General features: G+C 42.3%; 2 protein-coding genes across 2 annotated transcripts; one reads left to right on the top strand and one right to left on the bottom strand.

Moving 5' to 3' along the window:
• Positions 1-1689: 1689 nt before the first annotated feature.
• LOC112044113 (major facilitator superfamily domain-containing protein 8) lies at positions 1690-13265 on the bottom strand. Its single transcript, XM_052885047.1, has 2 exons — positions 12361-13265; positions 1690-3960 (listed from the first exon to the last, which is right to left on the bottom strand). Exons 1-2 carry the CDS (start codon positions 12730-12732, stop codon positions 2605-2607), a joined length of 1728 nt encoding a protein of 575 aa, XP_052741007.1. The 5' UTR covers positions 12733-13265; the 3' UTR covers positions 1690-2604.
• An 808-nt stretch (positions 13266-14073) lies between these two features.
• LOC112044164 (uncharacterized) lies at positions 14074-16277 on the top strand. The gene is made up of 3 exons (XM_024079916.2): positions 14074-14246; positions 14902-15059; positions 16156-16277. Exons 1-3 carry the CDS (start codon positions 14201-14203, stop codon positions 16210-16212), a joined length of 261 nt encoding a protein of 86 aa, XP_023935684.1. The 5' UTR covers positions 14074-14200; the 3' UTR covers positions 16213-16277.
• Positions 16278-16682: the final 405 nt, after the last annotated feature.

Below are 16682 nucleotides of genomic sequence, written 5' to 3'. Positions count from 1 at the left end.
GTAATTTTACTAGTTCTGGACTTGGTGGTGAGGGGTTCGGTGCAGATGTCACACATCATCTGGAAGTCTAACACGATCACAAAGTCCTGTAACTTTACTAGTTCTGGACTGGGTGGTGAGGGGTTCGGTGCAGATGCCATTAATCGATGATGACGAATTTGACAAATATAAATAATGTTTTGAAATGATGAAAATAGATAAGTTGATTGACAAAAGCTTCACATGAACATTATGTTTATTTATAATATGTATCACTCTTATTCTTATTTAACATTTTTATGATAAAAGTATATAGAAGAAATCAAGAATTTCATTATAGTTTCATTGGATTCTTTTAAATAACTTATGGGATGCTGTGTGATAATTAATTATAAAATTTTATTGTTAACATTGTTCTATTTATAGTTGATATTATAGTAATGTCATAATTTCATGATATTCTTGTGTTGTTTGGGGACAAACTTTTAGTAAGGATGGCCGAATATTAGAAGATAAAGACATTACATTTGTAAATATTACATATCGTCTATGTACTTAATGCTTTAAATTAATCTACTACTCTGTCTAAGTTAATTACAATATTTAATAAGTCTCTGTCTAGAGTAAAGCTCCCTCTTGTCATCTGGAAGCTCAGACAAATATTAGAAGATAAAGACATTACATTTGTAAATATTACATATCGTCTATGTACTTAATGCTTTAAATTAATCTACTACTCTGTCTAAGTTAATTACAATATTTAATAAGTCTCTGTCTAGAGTAAAGCTCCCTCTTGTCATCTGGAAGCTCAGACAAATATTAGAAGATAAAGACATTACATTTGTAAATATTACATATCGTCTATGTACTTAATGCTTTAAATTAATCTACTACTCTGTCTAAGTTAATTACAATATTTAATAAGTCTCTGTCTAGAGTAAAGCTCCCTCTTGTCATCTGGAAGCTCAGACAAATATTAGAAGATAAAGACATTACATTTGTAAATATTACATATCGTCTATGTACTTAATGCTTTAAATTAATCTACTACTCTGTCTAAGTTAATTACAATATTTAATAAGTCTCTGTCTAGAGTAAAGCTCCCTCTTGTCATCTGGAAGCTCAGACATACATAAGACCTACCTCGCTAGATGTTGTTTTTCGTCAAAGTACATGATTTACTTGTATGATCTAATGCGATTATAAGAACTGTCTCTGTAGAATCGAGGTTTCATAGTTATAACTTTATATTAACATAACTTTTAGTTTAGTTTAGGAATGACAAAATGACAGACAATTTTGTCATGAATTTGGGTAATTGGACTGAATCTGGAAGTGATTAAAGATTGAATTTATTTCAAATTTGTAAAAACAAGAATTAACATACCAGTTTAACTGAATTTAAGTGTTTGGATTTTTATCAATAGAATCACTATCAAAATCTGTATAGGTCTGTATTCACAATTTGTAAATATTGAATGAGAAATCTGTTAAACTATAATTATATAATTCTTAAAGAATAATTAAATGTATTGTAGGGTGTTTCAACATATTGTTAAATCAAGGTTTAAAATTAGAAAATATCTGTAATGACAAAATTGAATTTTACTACTTGTAAATCAGTGAATTTAGCAAGTAGTAATAATAATAGATTAATTGGGACTCACTTTTGTTATAATTAGAAATTATTGGAGAATTAATGAGTTGTGGTAATAAACATAAATTAAAATTTTAAATACTATGAGACATAGTTCAGTGAATCTTTATAATAATGTAATGTTAGAATTTATTTGTGTTTACAAAGTTTGAGGACAAACTTGTAGTCAGTATGGCCGAATGTTAGATTTTTAATTATTTAAATAATTATAAATACATAAGACAACATATAAAAACTCCTTCTTCCAGATAAATGTTTTAATCTGTACTGTTTATTAATGATAATGGTTTTATTCTGAGGTTGGTAGGGTATTGTGATATATACTCTATGTAAAAGAGGCGAACATGCGATTATGTGGCGTGAAGTTTATTTAATTAATGTATTATCCATCTACCAAAGTAACGATTTGTTTAAGAATGAGTAATAAGTTATTTGAAATACCGTTTATACATTCCAGCTTGTGTTATTTTATTCCATTGCTTTTACTGGGAAGCTGTAAATTAGCATGAATATGTACATTAAAAATGTGAACAAAGGTTTACAACAAAATAGCGTATCTCCCCTACATGTAAAGTGAGGATGATTATTTTTCTCGTCTATTCCATAATGTGTGAACATAGATTTTATTGTTGCGTGCGTGTGGCGCGGTGATCGTCTATTTCCGAAAATAAATAAAAGCCGTTTTGTTGCGGACAGTCGCACGCGCACCCGCCGGCCGGCCGGTGAGCCGCGAGTGCAGGCGCTGCGAGCCGCAGACTGCGATTTGTATACCTAACCTATTCTTAAATTCGTTTTTCTTATTTAATCTATCGATTACCAACATACATTGTACCCATACTTGCATTAGAGTGTCATCTTCTTCGAATGTTCCGAAGTAGTCGCACTAGAACACTTGGACGTCACGGCAGGAGCGATGCACTCACTACCGCGCGACATGCTACGAGTTCAACTGAAACTGTACACGAGTGTCACGCCGGCGCCTCCTGCGCGCGCAGCGGCTGCAGCTCGTGCGGCAGCGCGGGCGGCGCGGCGGGCGGCGGCGCGGGCGGCGCGGGCGGCGCGGGCGGCGCCAGGCGCGCGTACGCCACGCGCAGCGCCAGCAGCGCGGCCAGCGTCAGCGCGCCCGTGCTGAGGAACGTGGGCAGCGGGCCGCGCCGCGCGTACACGGCGGCCACGAACACGGGCCCCAGCGCGCGCGACGCGCAGCCCGCGCCCGTCAGCACGCCCATCCACACGCCCTGCGGCCGCGGGCCCAGCACCTTGGAGAACAGCGTCTGCACCAGCGTCACGCCCAGCGGGTAGCCCACCGCCACGCACAGGTAGCCCAGCAGGAATTGCGGCAGCGTGAGCGCGCGCGAGCCGGCGCACCACGGCTGCGCGCGCTGCGGACAGCCGCCGCCCGCCTCGGCCGCGCCCGCGGGCGCCGGCGGCGGCGCGCCCGGCCCCCACGGCACGCACAGCAGCGACGCCAGCGCCGTGGGCAGGAAGCCGCCCCACAGCAGCAGCGCGCGCTCCTCGAAGCGCCGCGTGAGCGCCGGCACCAGCGCGAACACGCCGCACGCCACCAGCGCGCCGCCGCTCATGAGCGCGCCCATGTACTCCAGCGCCTGGCGCTTGCTCCACGCGAACTGGTCCATGGTGAGCGACGTGGCCAGCGTCTCCAGCAGCACGAAGTTGAACACGAGCACGGCGAAGGCGCCCACGAGCGTCCAGCCGGCCACGCGGTCGGGCCGCAGCGCCGCCAGCGCCTCGCGCTCGGACGCCGCGCCCTGCAGCAGCATGGCCTCGCGCGCGGCCACGCGGCGCTCGCGGAAGCAGCACGGCAGGAACAGCAGCAGGTTGAGCAGGCCCAGCAGCGCGTTGGCCCAGCCCGGCGCCGTGTACATGTCGAGGCGCAGCGCGGGCGCGGCGCCGGCGGGCGGGTAGGGCTCGCCGGGGCCCAGCGGCGCGGCGGCCGCCTGCAGCGCCGGCCCCACCACGAAGCCCAGCACCTGCGCCAGCGACGCGGCGGCCACGGCGCGCGTGCGCTCGCCGGCGCGCGTGGCGGCCGACAGGTAGGCGCGCGCCACGGCCACGTTGGCGGAGCTGACGCCCACGAGCGCGCGCGCGCCCAATAGCCACAGGTGCGCGTGCGGCCGCGCCAGGTGCAGCGACGCGTACAGCGCCGACGCCAGCACGAACAGCGCCAGCGTGGCCAGCATGGGCGCGCGCGCGCCGCGCCCGCGGTTGGCCCACAGCCCCAGCAGCGGCGACGCCACGAGCTGCCCCAGCGGGCTGACGCCCACGGCCAGCCCCAGCGCCTCCTTGCTGGAGCCCGGCTGCAGCTGGAAAGACCGAGAGGAGCGTGTCATGATGTACTCGTAATTCCATTCGTTGTGAACGTTTATTTTTAACCGACTTCAAAAAAAGGTTTCTCAATGCGACCGTAGACGTAGACCGCGACTTCTTAACTTTTTCATTGAATATTTTAAAGCATTACAATTTGATGAAGGTCTGGAGTCGATCTGATGATGGAGCCGAAACACAGACACGATGAACTTCTCAACGATTTAAACCTTATGTTTGGGTTTAATTTATTTGCATTGATGAGAACTTTCCACTTAGAGGGGTTGTGACTGTTATTAACGGTCTGATGCTGAAGATGAAGTTTTGTTGAAGGTGAAATGAACTTTCCACCGGTTGTGGCTATCATTAGGGGTCTGCTGATGAAGACGAAAGATTTTTAAGAGAAATTCTTTACGATTTGCAGTAGCTACCTTGTGATTGGGCTTGCTTAATTTGTATTCATGAATGCATTAGGGATCTGGTGATGAAGACGAAGATTAGATAAAGGAACTCCTCATCAGAAAAAGCGAAAAATAACATCGCATGTTCAACCTCCTGATCACTTTGAAGGCGGTGCCAAGACAGTGGTGAAGTAACTCAAGCTGTTTAAATCATAAAGATTTAGGACTTTCAGACAGTTCTATCCCGTGCTTCTTTCAGAAACGGCATTAATAATGAATACGCCACTGGCACCGTCTTCAAAGTGATCTATAGGTAGGACATGCGATGTTATTTTTCGTCTTTTAATTTAGTGGAAACCTTTTTGTGATTTTGAAGTCGATTGAATTTTTTTTTATTTTTACATTTACGTCAGGACGTTGACGCTGAGAAATATTAAGATTACCAAATTTTGGATGAAAATTGGTATTGAAATGAGTACAAAGGGAAAGACGCATCAAGGGGTAGATACAAATAGTGAGGTGTAGGTACATGACCTGTACCATGTAGGTACTGCATGCACACGAGGCGCGAGATGGATCGCTCCATCACTGCGCTATCGGTGTGACCAGTGATGGATGCGGCGGCGGCGGCGGCGGCCATCCGTCACCGTCACTGTCAGCGTCAGCCGGCGGCGGTCACGCGCGGCCGAGCTGGCCTGCTGGACACGCACACGTGCGCCACTGTGCGCCACTGTGCGCCACTGTGCGCCATGCGATACGAGATGCGGATGTCACTTTGTGTGATAACGAATATCTCGTTCGACCAGTCGTAACTCCTGGACCAAAACTTGATGTTGTATTATGCAGCCTGAGGAAAGGAAGCTGTGCTTCCAAAACTTTATATTTTCAATTGAAAAGAAATCTGTGAATATTTTTAACTGACAATAAAACGAAGAAAGGTTCTCTATTCGAAACGTACCTATACATATATTATATATTTTGTATGTATGTCCGATTTTGATAATTGTTTTTTTTTATTAGAAAGGTGGTGAAGGTGAAGGTGAATCTAAAAAGCGAAAAATAATATTAATATATTTTTTATCTACTGATCAATTTGAAGTCAGTGCAAGGCCGTGTTCATTTAAGTTGTTTCTAAAAGAATAATAAATAATAAAAGATTTCTGTTACTCGGTATTAACCGAGTCTTCGTTTGACACATACTGTGTGACAGTATCTCGCCATTGGTATTTATGCGATGAAAGAAATAAAAGGGTTAAAAGTTTTAGTTTAAGAAGATTTTTCACATCTTCATTACAACGCCGTAACAACGGTGTATACAAAAATTCAGCTAACTAGGAAATATTTTGCAGATTGAGGATAAAAATGCCAAGTTCTACTGGGCTATTGTCCAACACGTCGGCTTTCGGCGCGGTGACAGCAGCCGTTATCAGCGCTATCACTATCAGCCTTCAACTATTTAAACTATGGTCGAAGCTATCAGCAGCTATCAGTGTGCGGGAGCGCTTATCGCCGCGGAAGTCGCCGCTGATCTGGCGTCGCTACAACTACATATTACTTGTTCTTGGAATATTATACTTGCCGTTATCGATATCTTCATGCAGCGCGCGTCTACGTGTGTTTTGTGAGATCTCAGATATTTTGTTTACCTAAACTTGGAAGAAGGTATATCTATTTATTTCAAGTAGGCTCAGCTCAGTTTACAAGTACCTACTTATGAAACGTCAGTTGATTATTTGTAAAGACTCTACCACCGGTTCGAAAGGCAGGTTCTGCTTAGGAGAATCGGCAAGAAACTCAACAGTTACTCTTTTAAAAATCATACAGTGTTATTATACAATTGATAACATCGTTACAATTTCTTGTAGTTTTACTTCCTGTGTGAAGGTGGAAGCTGATCTAATGGCCACCAAGCACTTTTATCACAAAGGAACTCATCAATGGTGTAGTAGTAATAACTTCGACTAAGTAGTCTCAAACGTCTGTCTGTCTGTCTACTTGACTGGGAGCTTCATTCCGACAATTTATATGTAAAAATGACGTAGAGCAATGTAGTAGAGATATGCAAGGTCCAGTGACATGATACGAATGAATCAGCATCGGACGCTGCTGTCGCTAAGCGGAGGCGGACGCGACCGACAGCTCGTACGAACTATTTGAATTCTTCAATTTCACGGGCGCCCCGCGATGTCCGAGAATAGCCGTCGCCAGCACTCGAGAGGGGCCCGCTGCACCGCTGAGTTGTCGAGTCGTGGGGCGAGGACTCAGGAGCGACGTGGGAAATTCGTTGGAAAGGAACCTAGAAAATCTAGATGTAAACATTTTCAAATGAGCCTCGCGAGATGGAGCTCTCTCGGACCGGGGGGCAGTCACTCTACAGTAACGTCGCTGACGTCGCCTGTGGGCAGCACATGACTTCGTAGGGCACGGCACCCACAGAGCGCCCTGCTGCGGAGCACACAAACTCACGACGAGCTCTGGAGAGCTATTCTAAAACGATGTTTTGTATCCTACTAATATTATAAACGCGAAAGTTTGTATGGATGTTTGGATTTATGTTTGGATGTTTAGATGTTTGTTACTCTTTAACGCCGCTACTACTGAAGCGATTTGGAATGGAAATGGATTTTACTCTGGATTAACACATAGGCTACTTTTTATCCCGAAAAAATCCATGATTTCCCGAGATTTGCGAAAACTGATGATTTTAATTATATGAATGTTTGTTACCCTTTCACGCCTCGACTACTTAACCGAATTAGCTGAAATTTGGTATTGAGATATATTATAGCATGGATTACACATAGGCTACTTTTTATCCCGGAAAAATCCATGGTCCCCGAGGGATTTGAGAAAAACTAAATTCCACGGGGACGAAGTCGCGGGCGTCCGCTAGTAATTATATAATTCGCAAGTGCGTGTTTCGAAGTTTAATTTAGTACAAACATTTTTGTGATTTTGAAGTCGGTTAAAAATGCACATAACTGAAATGTAGGAGGTGCATGCTCCGGATTCGAACCTATACCCTCCGAAATCGGAGTCAGATGTCATATCCACTGGGCTATCACGGTCTCTCTTTCAATTCGAAGCTCGAACTTGCGAGTTGTACGAAACCTCGTTACAGAACAGCCGCCCTGGGGCCGTAGCTATGTGGCACGTCGATTCTCTTTCTACAAACGTTAACGCTTCGAAAACTAACAAAATGTATGGGAATGACCGATCCGTTCCACAACTTGATCACGTGACCTGTCGATAGTGAATGTCAATCCCATACATTTTTTAGTTTTCGAAGCGTTAGCGTTTCTAAAACGAGAATCCCTGGCCCTGCTCTGTGTTACTCGTGCGCTCAGGCTGACCCCGCTCGGCGGTGGGCTGGTAGTGCTCGCGGCACGCACGCGGCGGCGCCTCATTTCGCTGCTCTTTGTTTGGCAACTGTAATTAACATGATAATGTTCTGAAACAATGCGCGGGTCGGCCGGCGGCCGCGTGCACTTTGGCCATTGTCGGCACTCGGCCGTGTGTTGGTGTCGCTCCGTACGTGTGTGCTTCGCAGGCCATAGGTATCTCGATGGCCCATTCATATGATGACTCACTACATCGTATTTTTGTCTTTGTGATCATCTAACAAAGTGATCGCAATACATAACCTTGATTACGCCATATAATCACTGAAGGCAGTATTTTTAACCGACTTCCAAAAAGGAGGAGGTTCTACGTTCGGCTGTATGTAGGTCTTTTTTATGTATATTCAGCGATAATTTCGTCATTTTTTTTGGGTTCCTTCCTTACATGCGGACTACAAAATTGAGGATGAATTTTTCCTCGTCTATCCCATGACCCGACAAGCATTTGACCGGTTTTCAGTTTAGTGAGTAAGTTTATTTTCGTATTGGAAATCGGTTGGATTTTTTTTTCTCGTAGTAATAGTCTCTGCGCTAAACCGCGGACGGACAGACGGACATGATGAAACTATATGGGTACTACGGAATCTTAAAAAAGGTGTAGTGACTCATTATTTGAACGGTACACCGAAATACATAATAATTGATAACCTATTGGAATTGGACTGACACACGGTCGTCGTGCCCTTCGAGCCGCTCGCTCGTCATCGACGGAGTGCTCTGTAGCCAACCGCTCCGACACTACGTTAAACAAAGGAAGACCCAGGGCCGATAGTTTTAACTACATTCAAATAAACAACAAAATTAATAATTGTGTAAAAATAATGAAAGGAAGAATAGAATTTTAATTTCCTCCAAAGGCTCTAGAGTGAGAAACCTCCTCACAATACGCGTCTTCTCAAAGATTCTTCATCTGACCCTTGATCCAACAGTAGAGCGAAAGCAGCAGAACTGTGCGTCTATTTGCTATAAGTACTTAGATTGGCTGTATGTCGGTACTCAAGACCATTCACTGAAACGACTATCGGAACAGTTGACTCAATATTCCACATACTTAGCGGTAAACTATTATTAATATAATAAATATTATAATCAAAGCAATCGGCCGGAACGACGTAAACCAACAATGCACGGTATATTCATAACTTCCGACTTCCAACTACAAGTGTTGTACTACTTGACTTCTTTATCATTAGCCTTGCTCTCCTTCTGACACAGACAACACTACCCAAATTCATTTATAGTTATACATACGATATAATTACATACCCATTACCCACCTACTCGTGCTCTTTGCCTGCGGTTACTTCACTCGGATCAAATTAACTTTAAGATAAACCTAATTGTCTGATAGATTAAATCTGTCGCTGGAATGATAGTGAGCATTATATCATACAGTAATACTATACACGCAGTGCTGCCGCCTGCCGGCCGAGGTGGGAATGATAAAACTATAGATTTACTAGCGGACGCCCGCGACTTCGTCCGCGTGGAATTTATATTATTTTCTCACAAATCCCTCGGGAACCATGGATTTTTCCGGGATGAAAAGTAGCCTACGTGTTGATCCAGAGTAAAATCTATTTCCATTCCAAATTTTAGCCAAATCACTTAAATAGTAGCGGCGTTAAAGAGTAACAAACATCCATACAAACGATAATATAACACATTGATAGTGTGTAGTCGCAGGATTTGTAAGCTGATTTATGTGCCCCGAAATGGGAGCCCTCGACGCATCGCTACGCTACGATAAGTACGCTTGTGTGCGTGTCGGTGATGGTAATTAGCTTATCTCTTACGCTCACATAGTCACAGAAGTGCCTTACGTTTGGGAGCCTAAGTGAAGAATTGTTAAGTTTTGCGGGTCTATAAGATTATTAGTCTAAGGAAAAAACGAATATAAAAAAATCTATAATATAGTCCCTGTTGAGGGGCCTCACTACTATACGTGAGGCCCCTCAATATTTGCTTATTGCTGACGTAGACATTCTTCATATACTCGTGATAGCCATTGGCTCCTGCGTCCCACTCCTGGCACGCAGCGCAACTACATGGCAACCAAATATTGAAACTGTGTAAGTATCTACTCACTACTCGTCTAGCTCTAGCTAGTAGCTACTCTACCCGTGCGCGCCGCGCGCCGGTAGCGCAGGAGCTCGGCTAGTCATTGTCGATATTCTTTGTTATTTGCTTCAGTTCATTGCTGTACATACTCGTACACTTGCCACCAATATACGCTTCAGAAGGTAAATCTCATTTTACGATGCTAACGCTATATCCTTCTGCTCGCCGGATAAAACGCGACAATAATCTGCATCTTTAAAAAATTAAGCGTTACGTATCCAGGGTACCTACTCAGGTAGGAGGTGCCCTGGATACGTAACGCCTAATTTTATATTTCTCCTACACCGGAACTAATTCTTACTCTAATACTTTTCGTAAGCTGAAGTTTGAAAATTAACGGTCTGTCCGATACTGTCTTACTCCACCAGCTGGCTGCATTGATAGGATAGGGATATAGGTATACCTTAAACGTATTACATACGTACTTATCTGAGTTGAACGTCGGAATGTTGACTGTCCGTCTGTGTAACGCATTGGTTCCCAAAGTGGTCCAGGAGCGCAAGTGTCCACGGGAGACCCAACAGGGGTCTACGTTGGCGTGACAAAAAAATGGGGGTTCACGGTTTGTAAGCGGGAGTCCATGAAATCTTATCTAGTTTTATACTGAAAGGGGCCTTTTTTAAATAAAACAAGTGGGAATTTATTGGATCTTTGTGCAGTGACTGTGAGACTGTGAGTAGGTAGATGATAAATTTGACGGAGACTGATAATTTTTAACCGACTTCAAAAAGGAGGAGGTTCTCAATTCGGTCGGTATTTTTTTTTTTTTTTTTTTTTTTTTTTTTTTTTTTTTTTTTTTTTTTTTTTTTTATGTATGTACACCGATTACTCAAAGACGCCTGGACCGATTTCAAAAATTCTTTTTTTGTTTGAAACGGTATAGTCCCCATTTGGTCCCATTGCCATCATGTCAAGATCTGATGATGGAGCCATAAAACAGACGAGGGAACTCCTCGGCGATTTACAGCAGTTACCTTGTGTTTGGGCTTGATTAATTTGTATTAATGAGAACTTTCCACATAGATAGGTTGTGACTGTCATTTGTGATGAAGACCAAGGACAATTAAGGGAACTCCTTAACAGTTTACAGTAACTACCTTTTGTTTGGCCTTGATTTATTCGTATTGCTGAGAACTTTCGACCTAGATGAGTTGTGTCTGTTATTAGGGGTCTGATGATGAAGACCAAGGTCAATTAAGGGAACCCCTTAACGGTTTACGGTAGCTACCTTGTGCTTTAGCTTGATTAATTTCTATTGCTGAGAATTTTGTACCAAGATGGGTTGTGACTGTCAGTAGGGGTCTGATGTATTCGTTTAAGATGAAATTTTACACTAAAAATGGAAAAATAATAAAAATTTTAATAAAAAAAATACAACCGACTTCAAAACCTAAAAACGTACGCACTAAACTAAAAAGTGAAAAATAACATCATAATATGTTCTACCTGCTGATCAGTTTGAAGGCGGTGCTTAGCCGGTATTGTCTTAATTTAGGCCATTTCTGACAGGACCACATGGAAAAACACTGTCTGCAAAATCTAAATCTATAAGATATTCTCACATGGCTTGAATTAATACATCACCGGCTTAGATCAGCAGGTAGAACATATTATGATGTTATTTTTCACTTTTTAGTTTAGTGCGTACGTTTTTAGGTTTTGAAGTCGGTTGTATTTTTTTTTATTAAAATTTTTATGTTGTTTAGACCTGAACCCGTGAACCGCAACGGAAGTTTCCATAGTTAGATATTACATATTTTTCCAATTTTTGGAAACCGTATTAACCTGCTAGATTTTGAAAGTGGTCTATGAGAAAATAAAGTTTGGGAACCTCTGGTCTAAAGTCTCAATCAGTTGAGCCGATAGCTTTATAGGACCGACTCTCACTAAGAGGTTTGGTTTCTCATTCCTCAAATGCACTCCAAAGATCGGCCACCCTTGACCATAAACATTTTGGTCAGCGAGCACCTTCTACGCGAGGGCATTTTATCGTGGGCAGTAATTATCACTAGATAGTAACCTTCTAGTTGAATGGCAGAGCGCACTGAACTGAGAACTGCAGTGTGCTCGTCGGTCGGTCGGTCGGTCGGTCGGTCGGTCGGTCGGTCGGAGTATGGAGAGGGAGGCGGGTCGCGGGCTGTCCGCTAGTGTAAGTGTAATGGTGTTTCTTTGTTTATTAATGCGAAGCGTGCGCGTCTCTATCGAACTGGTTTCGTTATCGCTCCGGCGTTTACGAGTTCCGACGATACCGCGGCGGGCCCCGGGTGCCCGGACTGTGTCACTGAAGCATTTGTAATACCTTCCTATTATAATTTATATTATATTAGAACAATACACATGTAATCGTCATCTGATCGTCTCAACCCAAAGTAAGCTTGTGTTATGGATAGTAACATAACACACACATCACCACTTTCGTCACACAAACACGGCCAGTTGAGCCACTGGCTGTGTAGGCCAGTGGCCAGCGGCTCACCTTGTCGAGGTAGGGCCACACGCCGGTGAGCACGATGCTGAAGCCCAGCGACATCTGGAACATGGTGAAGTACATGACGTAGACGCTGCGCCAGCGCTCGCGCCGCTCGCGCGCCGTCTCCAGCCCGTCCAGCGGCTCGTCGGCGCCGCCCGCGCGCGCCGCCAGCGCCTTGAGCCGCTCCATGGCGATTGGCGCGCCCGACTGTAAACAAAGGCCCGAGCGCCCAGCGAGCGAGCGTGCGCGTCCGAGCGCCGTCCGACCACAACTGGTTCTCGACTCTCGTCGTGTAATCGCGTTTCTGTGTGTATTTGACCGAGAATTCGTTCGTACGTTCATTGGCATCGTTTCCCTTTCTACGTGCAGCGCGAGCATGCCTCGTGACGACACCGCCGATTAGCGTTCACACAACTATCTACATACCAGTTATATGTAGTAGCTAGTTATGTACCTACTGTTCATGGTACGTTCACTGCATCAAAGTACGTTGCTCGCTCATACACAAAACATGCCACATTTTGTAACAAACGACTTTAGAAACAATGTACAAATAATTTATTGGTTCTATCGAAAAATACCCAGTTTGTTAATGAAATAGAAGATTATTATTATTATCAAAGTAGTTTTATCCCTTCATTATGCAAGATAGCAATAATGCGCTTATGAAACTTTGCTATAAACATTCTGTAGGCACTTTTCATAAATCATGTTATTTATACGTATTGGGTAACTTTTATTCCATTGCAGATTGATTATTGCTTTTATTTATACATTTCTGCAGCATTCAACCAACACATAGCCAACAGCATTCAGCACATTTATTATATTTATATCTCAGACCAATTACTAGACAATACACACGTGTAGTTTTTACACAGCCTTGCAAAGCAAACATATTGCTTAGAGTAGACTATCCACAGAATATATACACAGAAAATTCGATTACTAGATGGAAATGTTGCTGTTTCAGCATTTCATTGGACAGGTCCATAAATAGTTTGTCTGAGATATATATTTGTTACATTAAATGTCCTTTCAACCCATTGGCTCACTGATAAGTTCGAGTCATTCTGAGAGGAGACTCGAATTGACAAGATTCAAAAAAAACAATATTTTTCCCGGGTTAAGCGTGCAGCCAAAATGGAAACATTCTACTCGTACATATCCAACTTTCCGTAAACACGGAGGGAGGCCTGCCTTTATTGTGGGCTGAAAAATGAAAATGATTGTTTGGGAGAAAATAATATAAAATATATACAAAACGCAGCTTGGTGGGTGTAAGCTTCATAGCTATTAGCTATACCGTTTCCTAAAAGAAGAGAGAAAACTCACTACAATGCACACATACATCGCTATCAACTTATCACCACGAAGTAACTCAAAAGTTGGAGGTGCATGCCCCGAAACGGTTTCGAACCTACACCATCTGGAATCGGAAGCCGAGGTCATGTCTACTGGACTATCATGGCTATTAATTTAATATTAATACTATGTATACCTATCTTAGAAAAAAATATACCAACCAAGAAAGGCTCAGAATAATGAGTCTTATGAGAATAAAATTAAAGTAAAAATCAAGTAAAACTTAAGTTAAAATTTTCTTGGCAATTATAATTTAGTTTGATTTCTAAATTTTTGTAAAATCTTGGACGAAACGGAGCGAAACGTTCAACTGTCATTTCTTTTGACGTGACGACTGACGGTGACAACTACAAGAAAGATTACACATAAACTGTCATTTGTTAGCTGAGCTCACTGATATCAAAATCTTTTCGATCGATTATTTTAAAATTACAAGTGTAGTATTCGTTTTCTGAATTTAAATAGAAATTATATTTTGAAAATGCTCGCTTCGCGATCTGTAATATCTCGCTTGATGCAGACCACAGGTAAGGCAAACTAATAAACATAAAGTCTTGTGTAAATTCTTAGGCGTTTCTATCCTTATTTCTTTTCTTCTACATACATTTCACCGTATTTCCGAATGTACAAACCCCCTTAAAAACCTTGTGGTTTAAAGCCGCACTTGAAGTTGTTTGTCTGTCCATGAAATGGTAATGATGCTGTTACATAACAGTTCAAAATAACCTAAAAATAACGTGAGATTGGACTATTGTACTGTAATAAATACGTTTGACGGTACTGTAGTTAGAAGACACTGGTAGTAGTAGTCAGAAAGTACATGTTAATTAAGGGTAATAATGTTAATTAATCTCCATTCAGCATAATTATGTAGTTGTCAATATATCCAACAGCTATAGTTGTAGATAAAGATATCTAATCTTACAATTGGAACACTAGTACTAGGTACCAGTGCTCTAGCTTACAAACTTGTATGCTGTGATAGTGATCTGCATAGCAAGTTTGATAGTGATCTGCATAGCAAGTTTCAGCTAATCCTGTCAAGTGTTATTTTTGCTAGGCAAAGAAACATTGATTTAATTATTAAAACAAATATTTGAATGATATTGTTGGGTGTGGTGGAGAGATATACTCGTATGTTGTGACAGTAGAGTTGACAGTGATGTGATGTGACATGTGTAGTGCGCCGCTACCACGCGGGCGAGGGCTTCAAGCCTCCCAGCATGGACGAGCTGCCCGTGCCGCACGGCTCGTGGCAGGCGCGCTACGACGCCAACCAGCGCCGCTACAACGCCGTGCTGCTGGCCGGCATTGCATTCCTGGCGGGATCCATTTCCATTGTGAGTTACACCTCTTACCTTATTGAACTGTATTCAATCAATGTAAGATCTAGAATGAATTGTTTAAAAATATTCTGTAGATTTTACAATGGCATCTTGGTCCTTTAACTGGGTAAGCCTGTATCTTAAATGTCAGTGACTCCCCTTATATAGTCTTTATAAACAGTGGACACACAAAAGTGTGGACATTTGTCTCTCTAATTGTTTGGTGGTTTATTTACTTTCAATCTCGATTAATATTTGACAGAGTACAAATATTTCAGCCTCATCCTTTATTATCCTATAGCCTACCATTGCAGACACATTCTTACCCTTTTGGTACTTTTTAGTGCGCCCCCTCCATAACTTGCCAGCGCGTACAGCTACTCTGCCATAAATCACAAAATCACAAGTTCCTTGTATCATGTCCCATGTTGAGTTATGAAAATAAAAATATTGTGTTTTTCCTTTCTTCTTAAATTTGCAAAATCTTTCTTAGTATGTCAGATTGAAGAGAAGTCAGTGGTTATGGCCGCCTGCCCTTGTTGTAAGAGTGCTAGTGCTGAGCTAATCCCATCTGTCATAATGAGAGGTGGCTGCAAAAATATTCAAAGTAGGCTGAAGATGATGACACTACAAATAAAAGATAAATATAACAAAAGCCTTCATTATTAAATGCATTACTATCCTCATAATAAAAATACACTGATTTCAAGTAAACTTCGTTTACAAGTTTTAGTTTAGTTTTCTACTCGAATATTTGTAGACTTAACCACCGCTTTGGAATGCAGGATCTGCTGAGAAGAGCCTGCAAGAAACTCAACAGTATTTCTTTTAAAAAATTATGCATTATTATAATTGAAAATAGGTGGTTAAAATCATTACATTTTCTGTTATTTCCTAAAAAAAAGTATCTTTATCATTAAGAAATTCATCAACTGTTAGTACTTCTGCATCTCCAAATCCATAGCCACCGTTCATCTTGTCATAGATGCCTTCACCCAACCCTATGGATGATTCTTTTACTCTTCTGGAAACTTATGGTACCAGGGATCTATACAAAATTTATTTGATGAACTTTTATTGCTTGACTCATTTGTATATGGTTTCATTTCAGGCCAAAGGCTCCGGACTGCTGTACTTCAACTTTGCTCCTCCCAAGTCCATTGATTAAGCCACTGTTAAATATGTATGTGATTGTAATGATTAGTTTAATTAAATAACTTAATAAACAAAATATTTGTTTGTGTATGATTATCTCAAATGGTGAAGGAAAAACATTGTGAGGAAACCTCCATACTTGAGAATTTTCTCAATTCTCTATGTGTGAAGTCTGCCAATTTGCATTTGGTCAACATGGTGGACTAAGGCCGAACCTAACCCCTCTCATTCTGAGAGGAGACTCGTGCTCAACAGTGCCCCAAATGAGGGTTGTTAACGATGATGGTGATGCATGATAATTATCTACCTTGCTAGTTAATGATCACTTTACAGTCATCAAGTTAATCTGTAGAGACTGTACCAGTAGTTCTGTGGTTTGGAAGATTCTATTGAGCAGAGCACACTTCCGTATCCAAAGGGCAGTATTGGTCGACCTCCCACTTACGAGGTGGGCCCAGAACATTATGCAGGTTACAAGGAGTC

This window comes from Bicyclus anynana, chromosome 13 (assembly GCF_947172395.1).
Source record: "Bicyclus anynana chromosome 13, ilBicAnyn1.1, whole genome shotgun sequence".
Lineage (NCBI taxonomy): Eukaryota > Metazoa > Arthropoda > Insecta > Lepidoptera > Nymphalidae > Bicyclus > Bicyclus anynana.
The sequence above is the reverse complement of the archived record's forward strand: the minus strand, read 5'-3'. Positions and strand labels throughout refer to the sequence as shown.

Bases quoted from the DNA above. Each gene is read 5' to 3' on its own strand.
- LOC112044113 (XM_052885047.1), bottom strand. From the start codon at position 12,732: ATGCTCGCGCTGCACGTAGAAAGGGAAACGATGCCAATGAACGTACGA. The intron at 3,961-12,360 runs GTGAGCCGCTGG...CGGTCTTTCCAG, and splicing joins TGTGGCCCTACCTCGACAAG to CTGCAGCCGGGCTCCAGCAA.
- LOC112044164 (XM_024079916.2), top strand. From the start codon at position 14,201: ATGCTCGCTTCGCGATCTGTAATATCTCGCTTGATGCAGACCACAG. The intron at 14,247-14,901 runs GTAAGGCAAACT...TGACATGTGTAG, and splicing joins TCGCTTGATGCAGACCACAG to TGCGCCGCTACCACGCGGGC. The intron at 15,060-16,155 runs GTGAGTTACACC...GTTTCATTTCAG, and splicing joins TGGCGGGATCCATTTCCATT to GCCAAAGGCTCCGGACTGCT.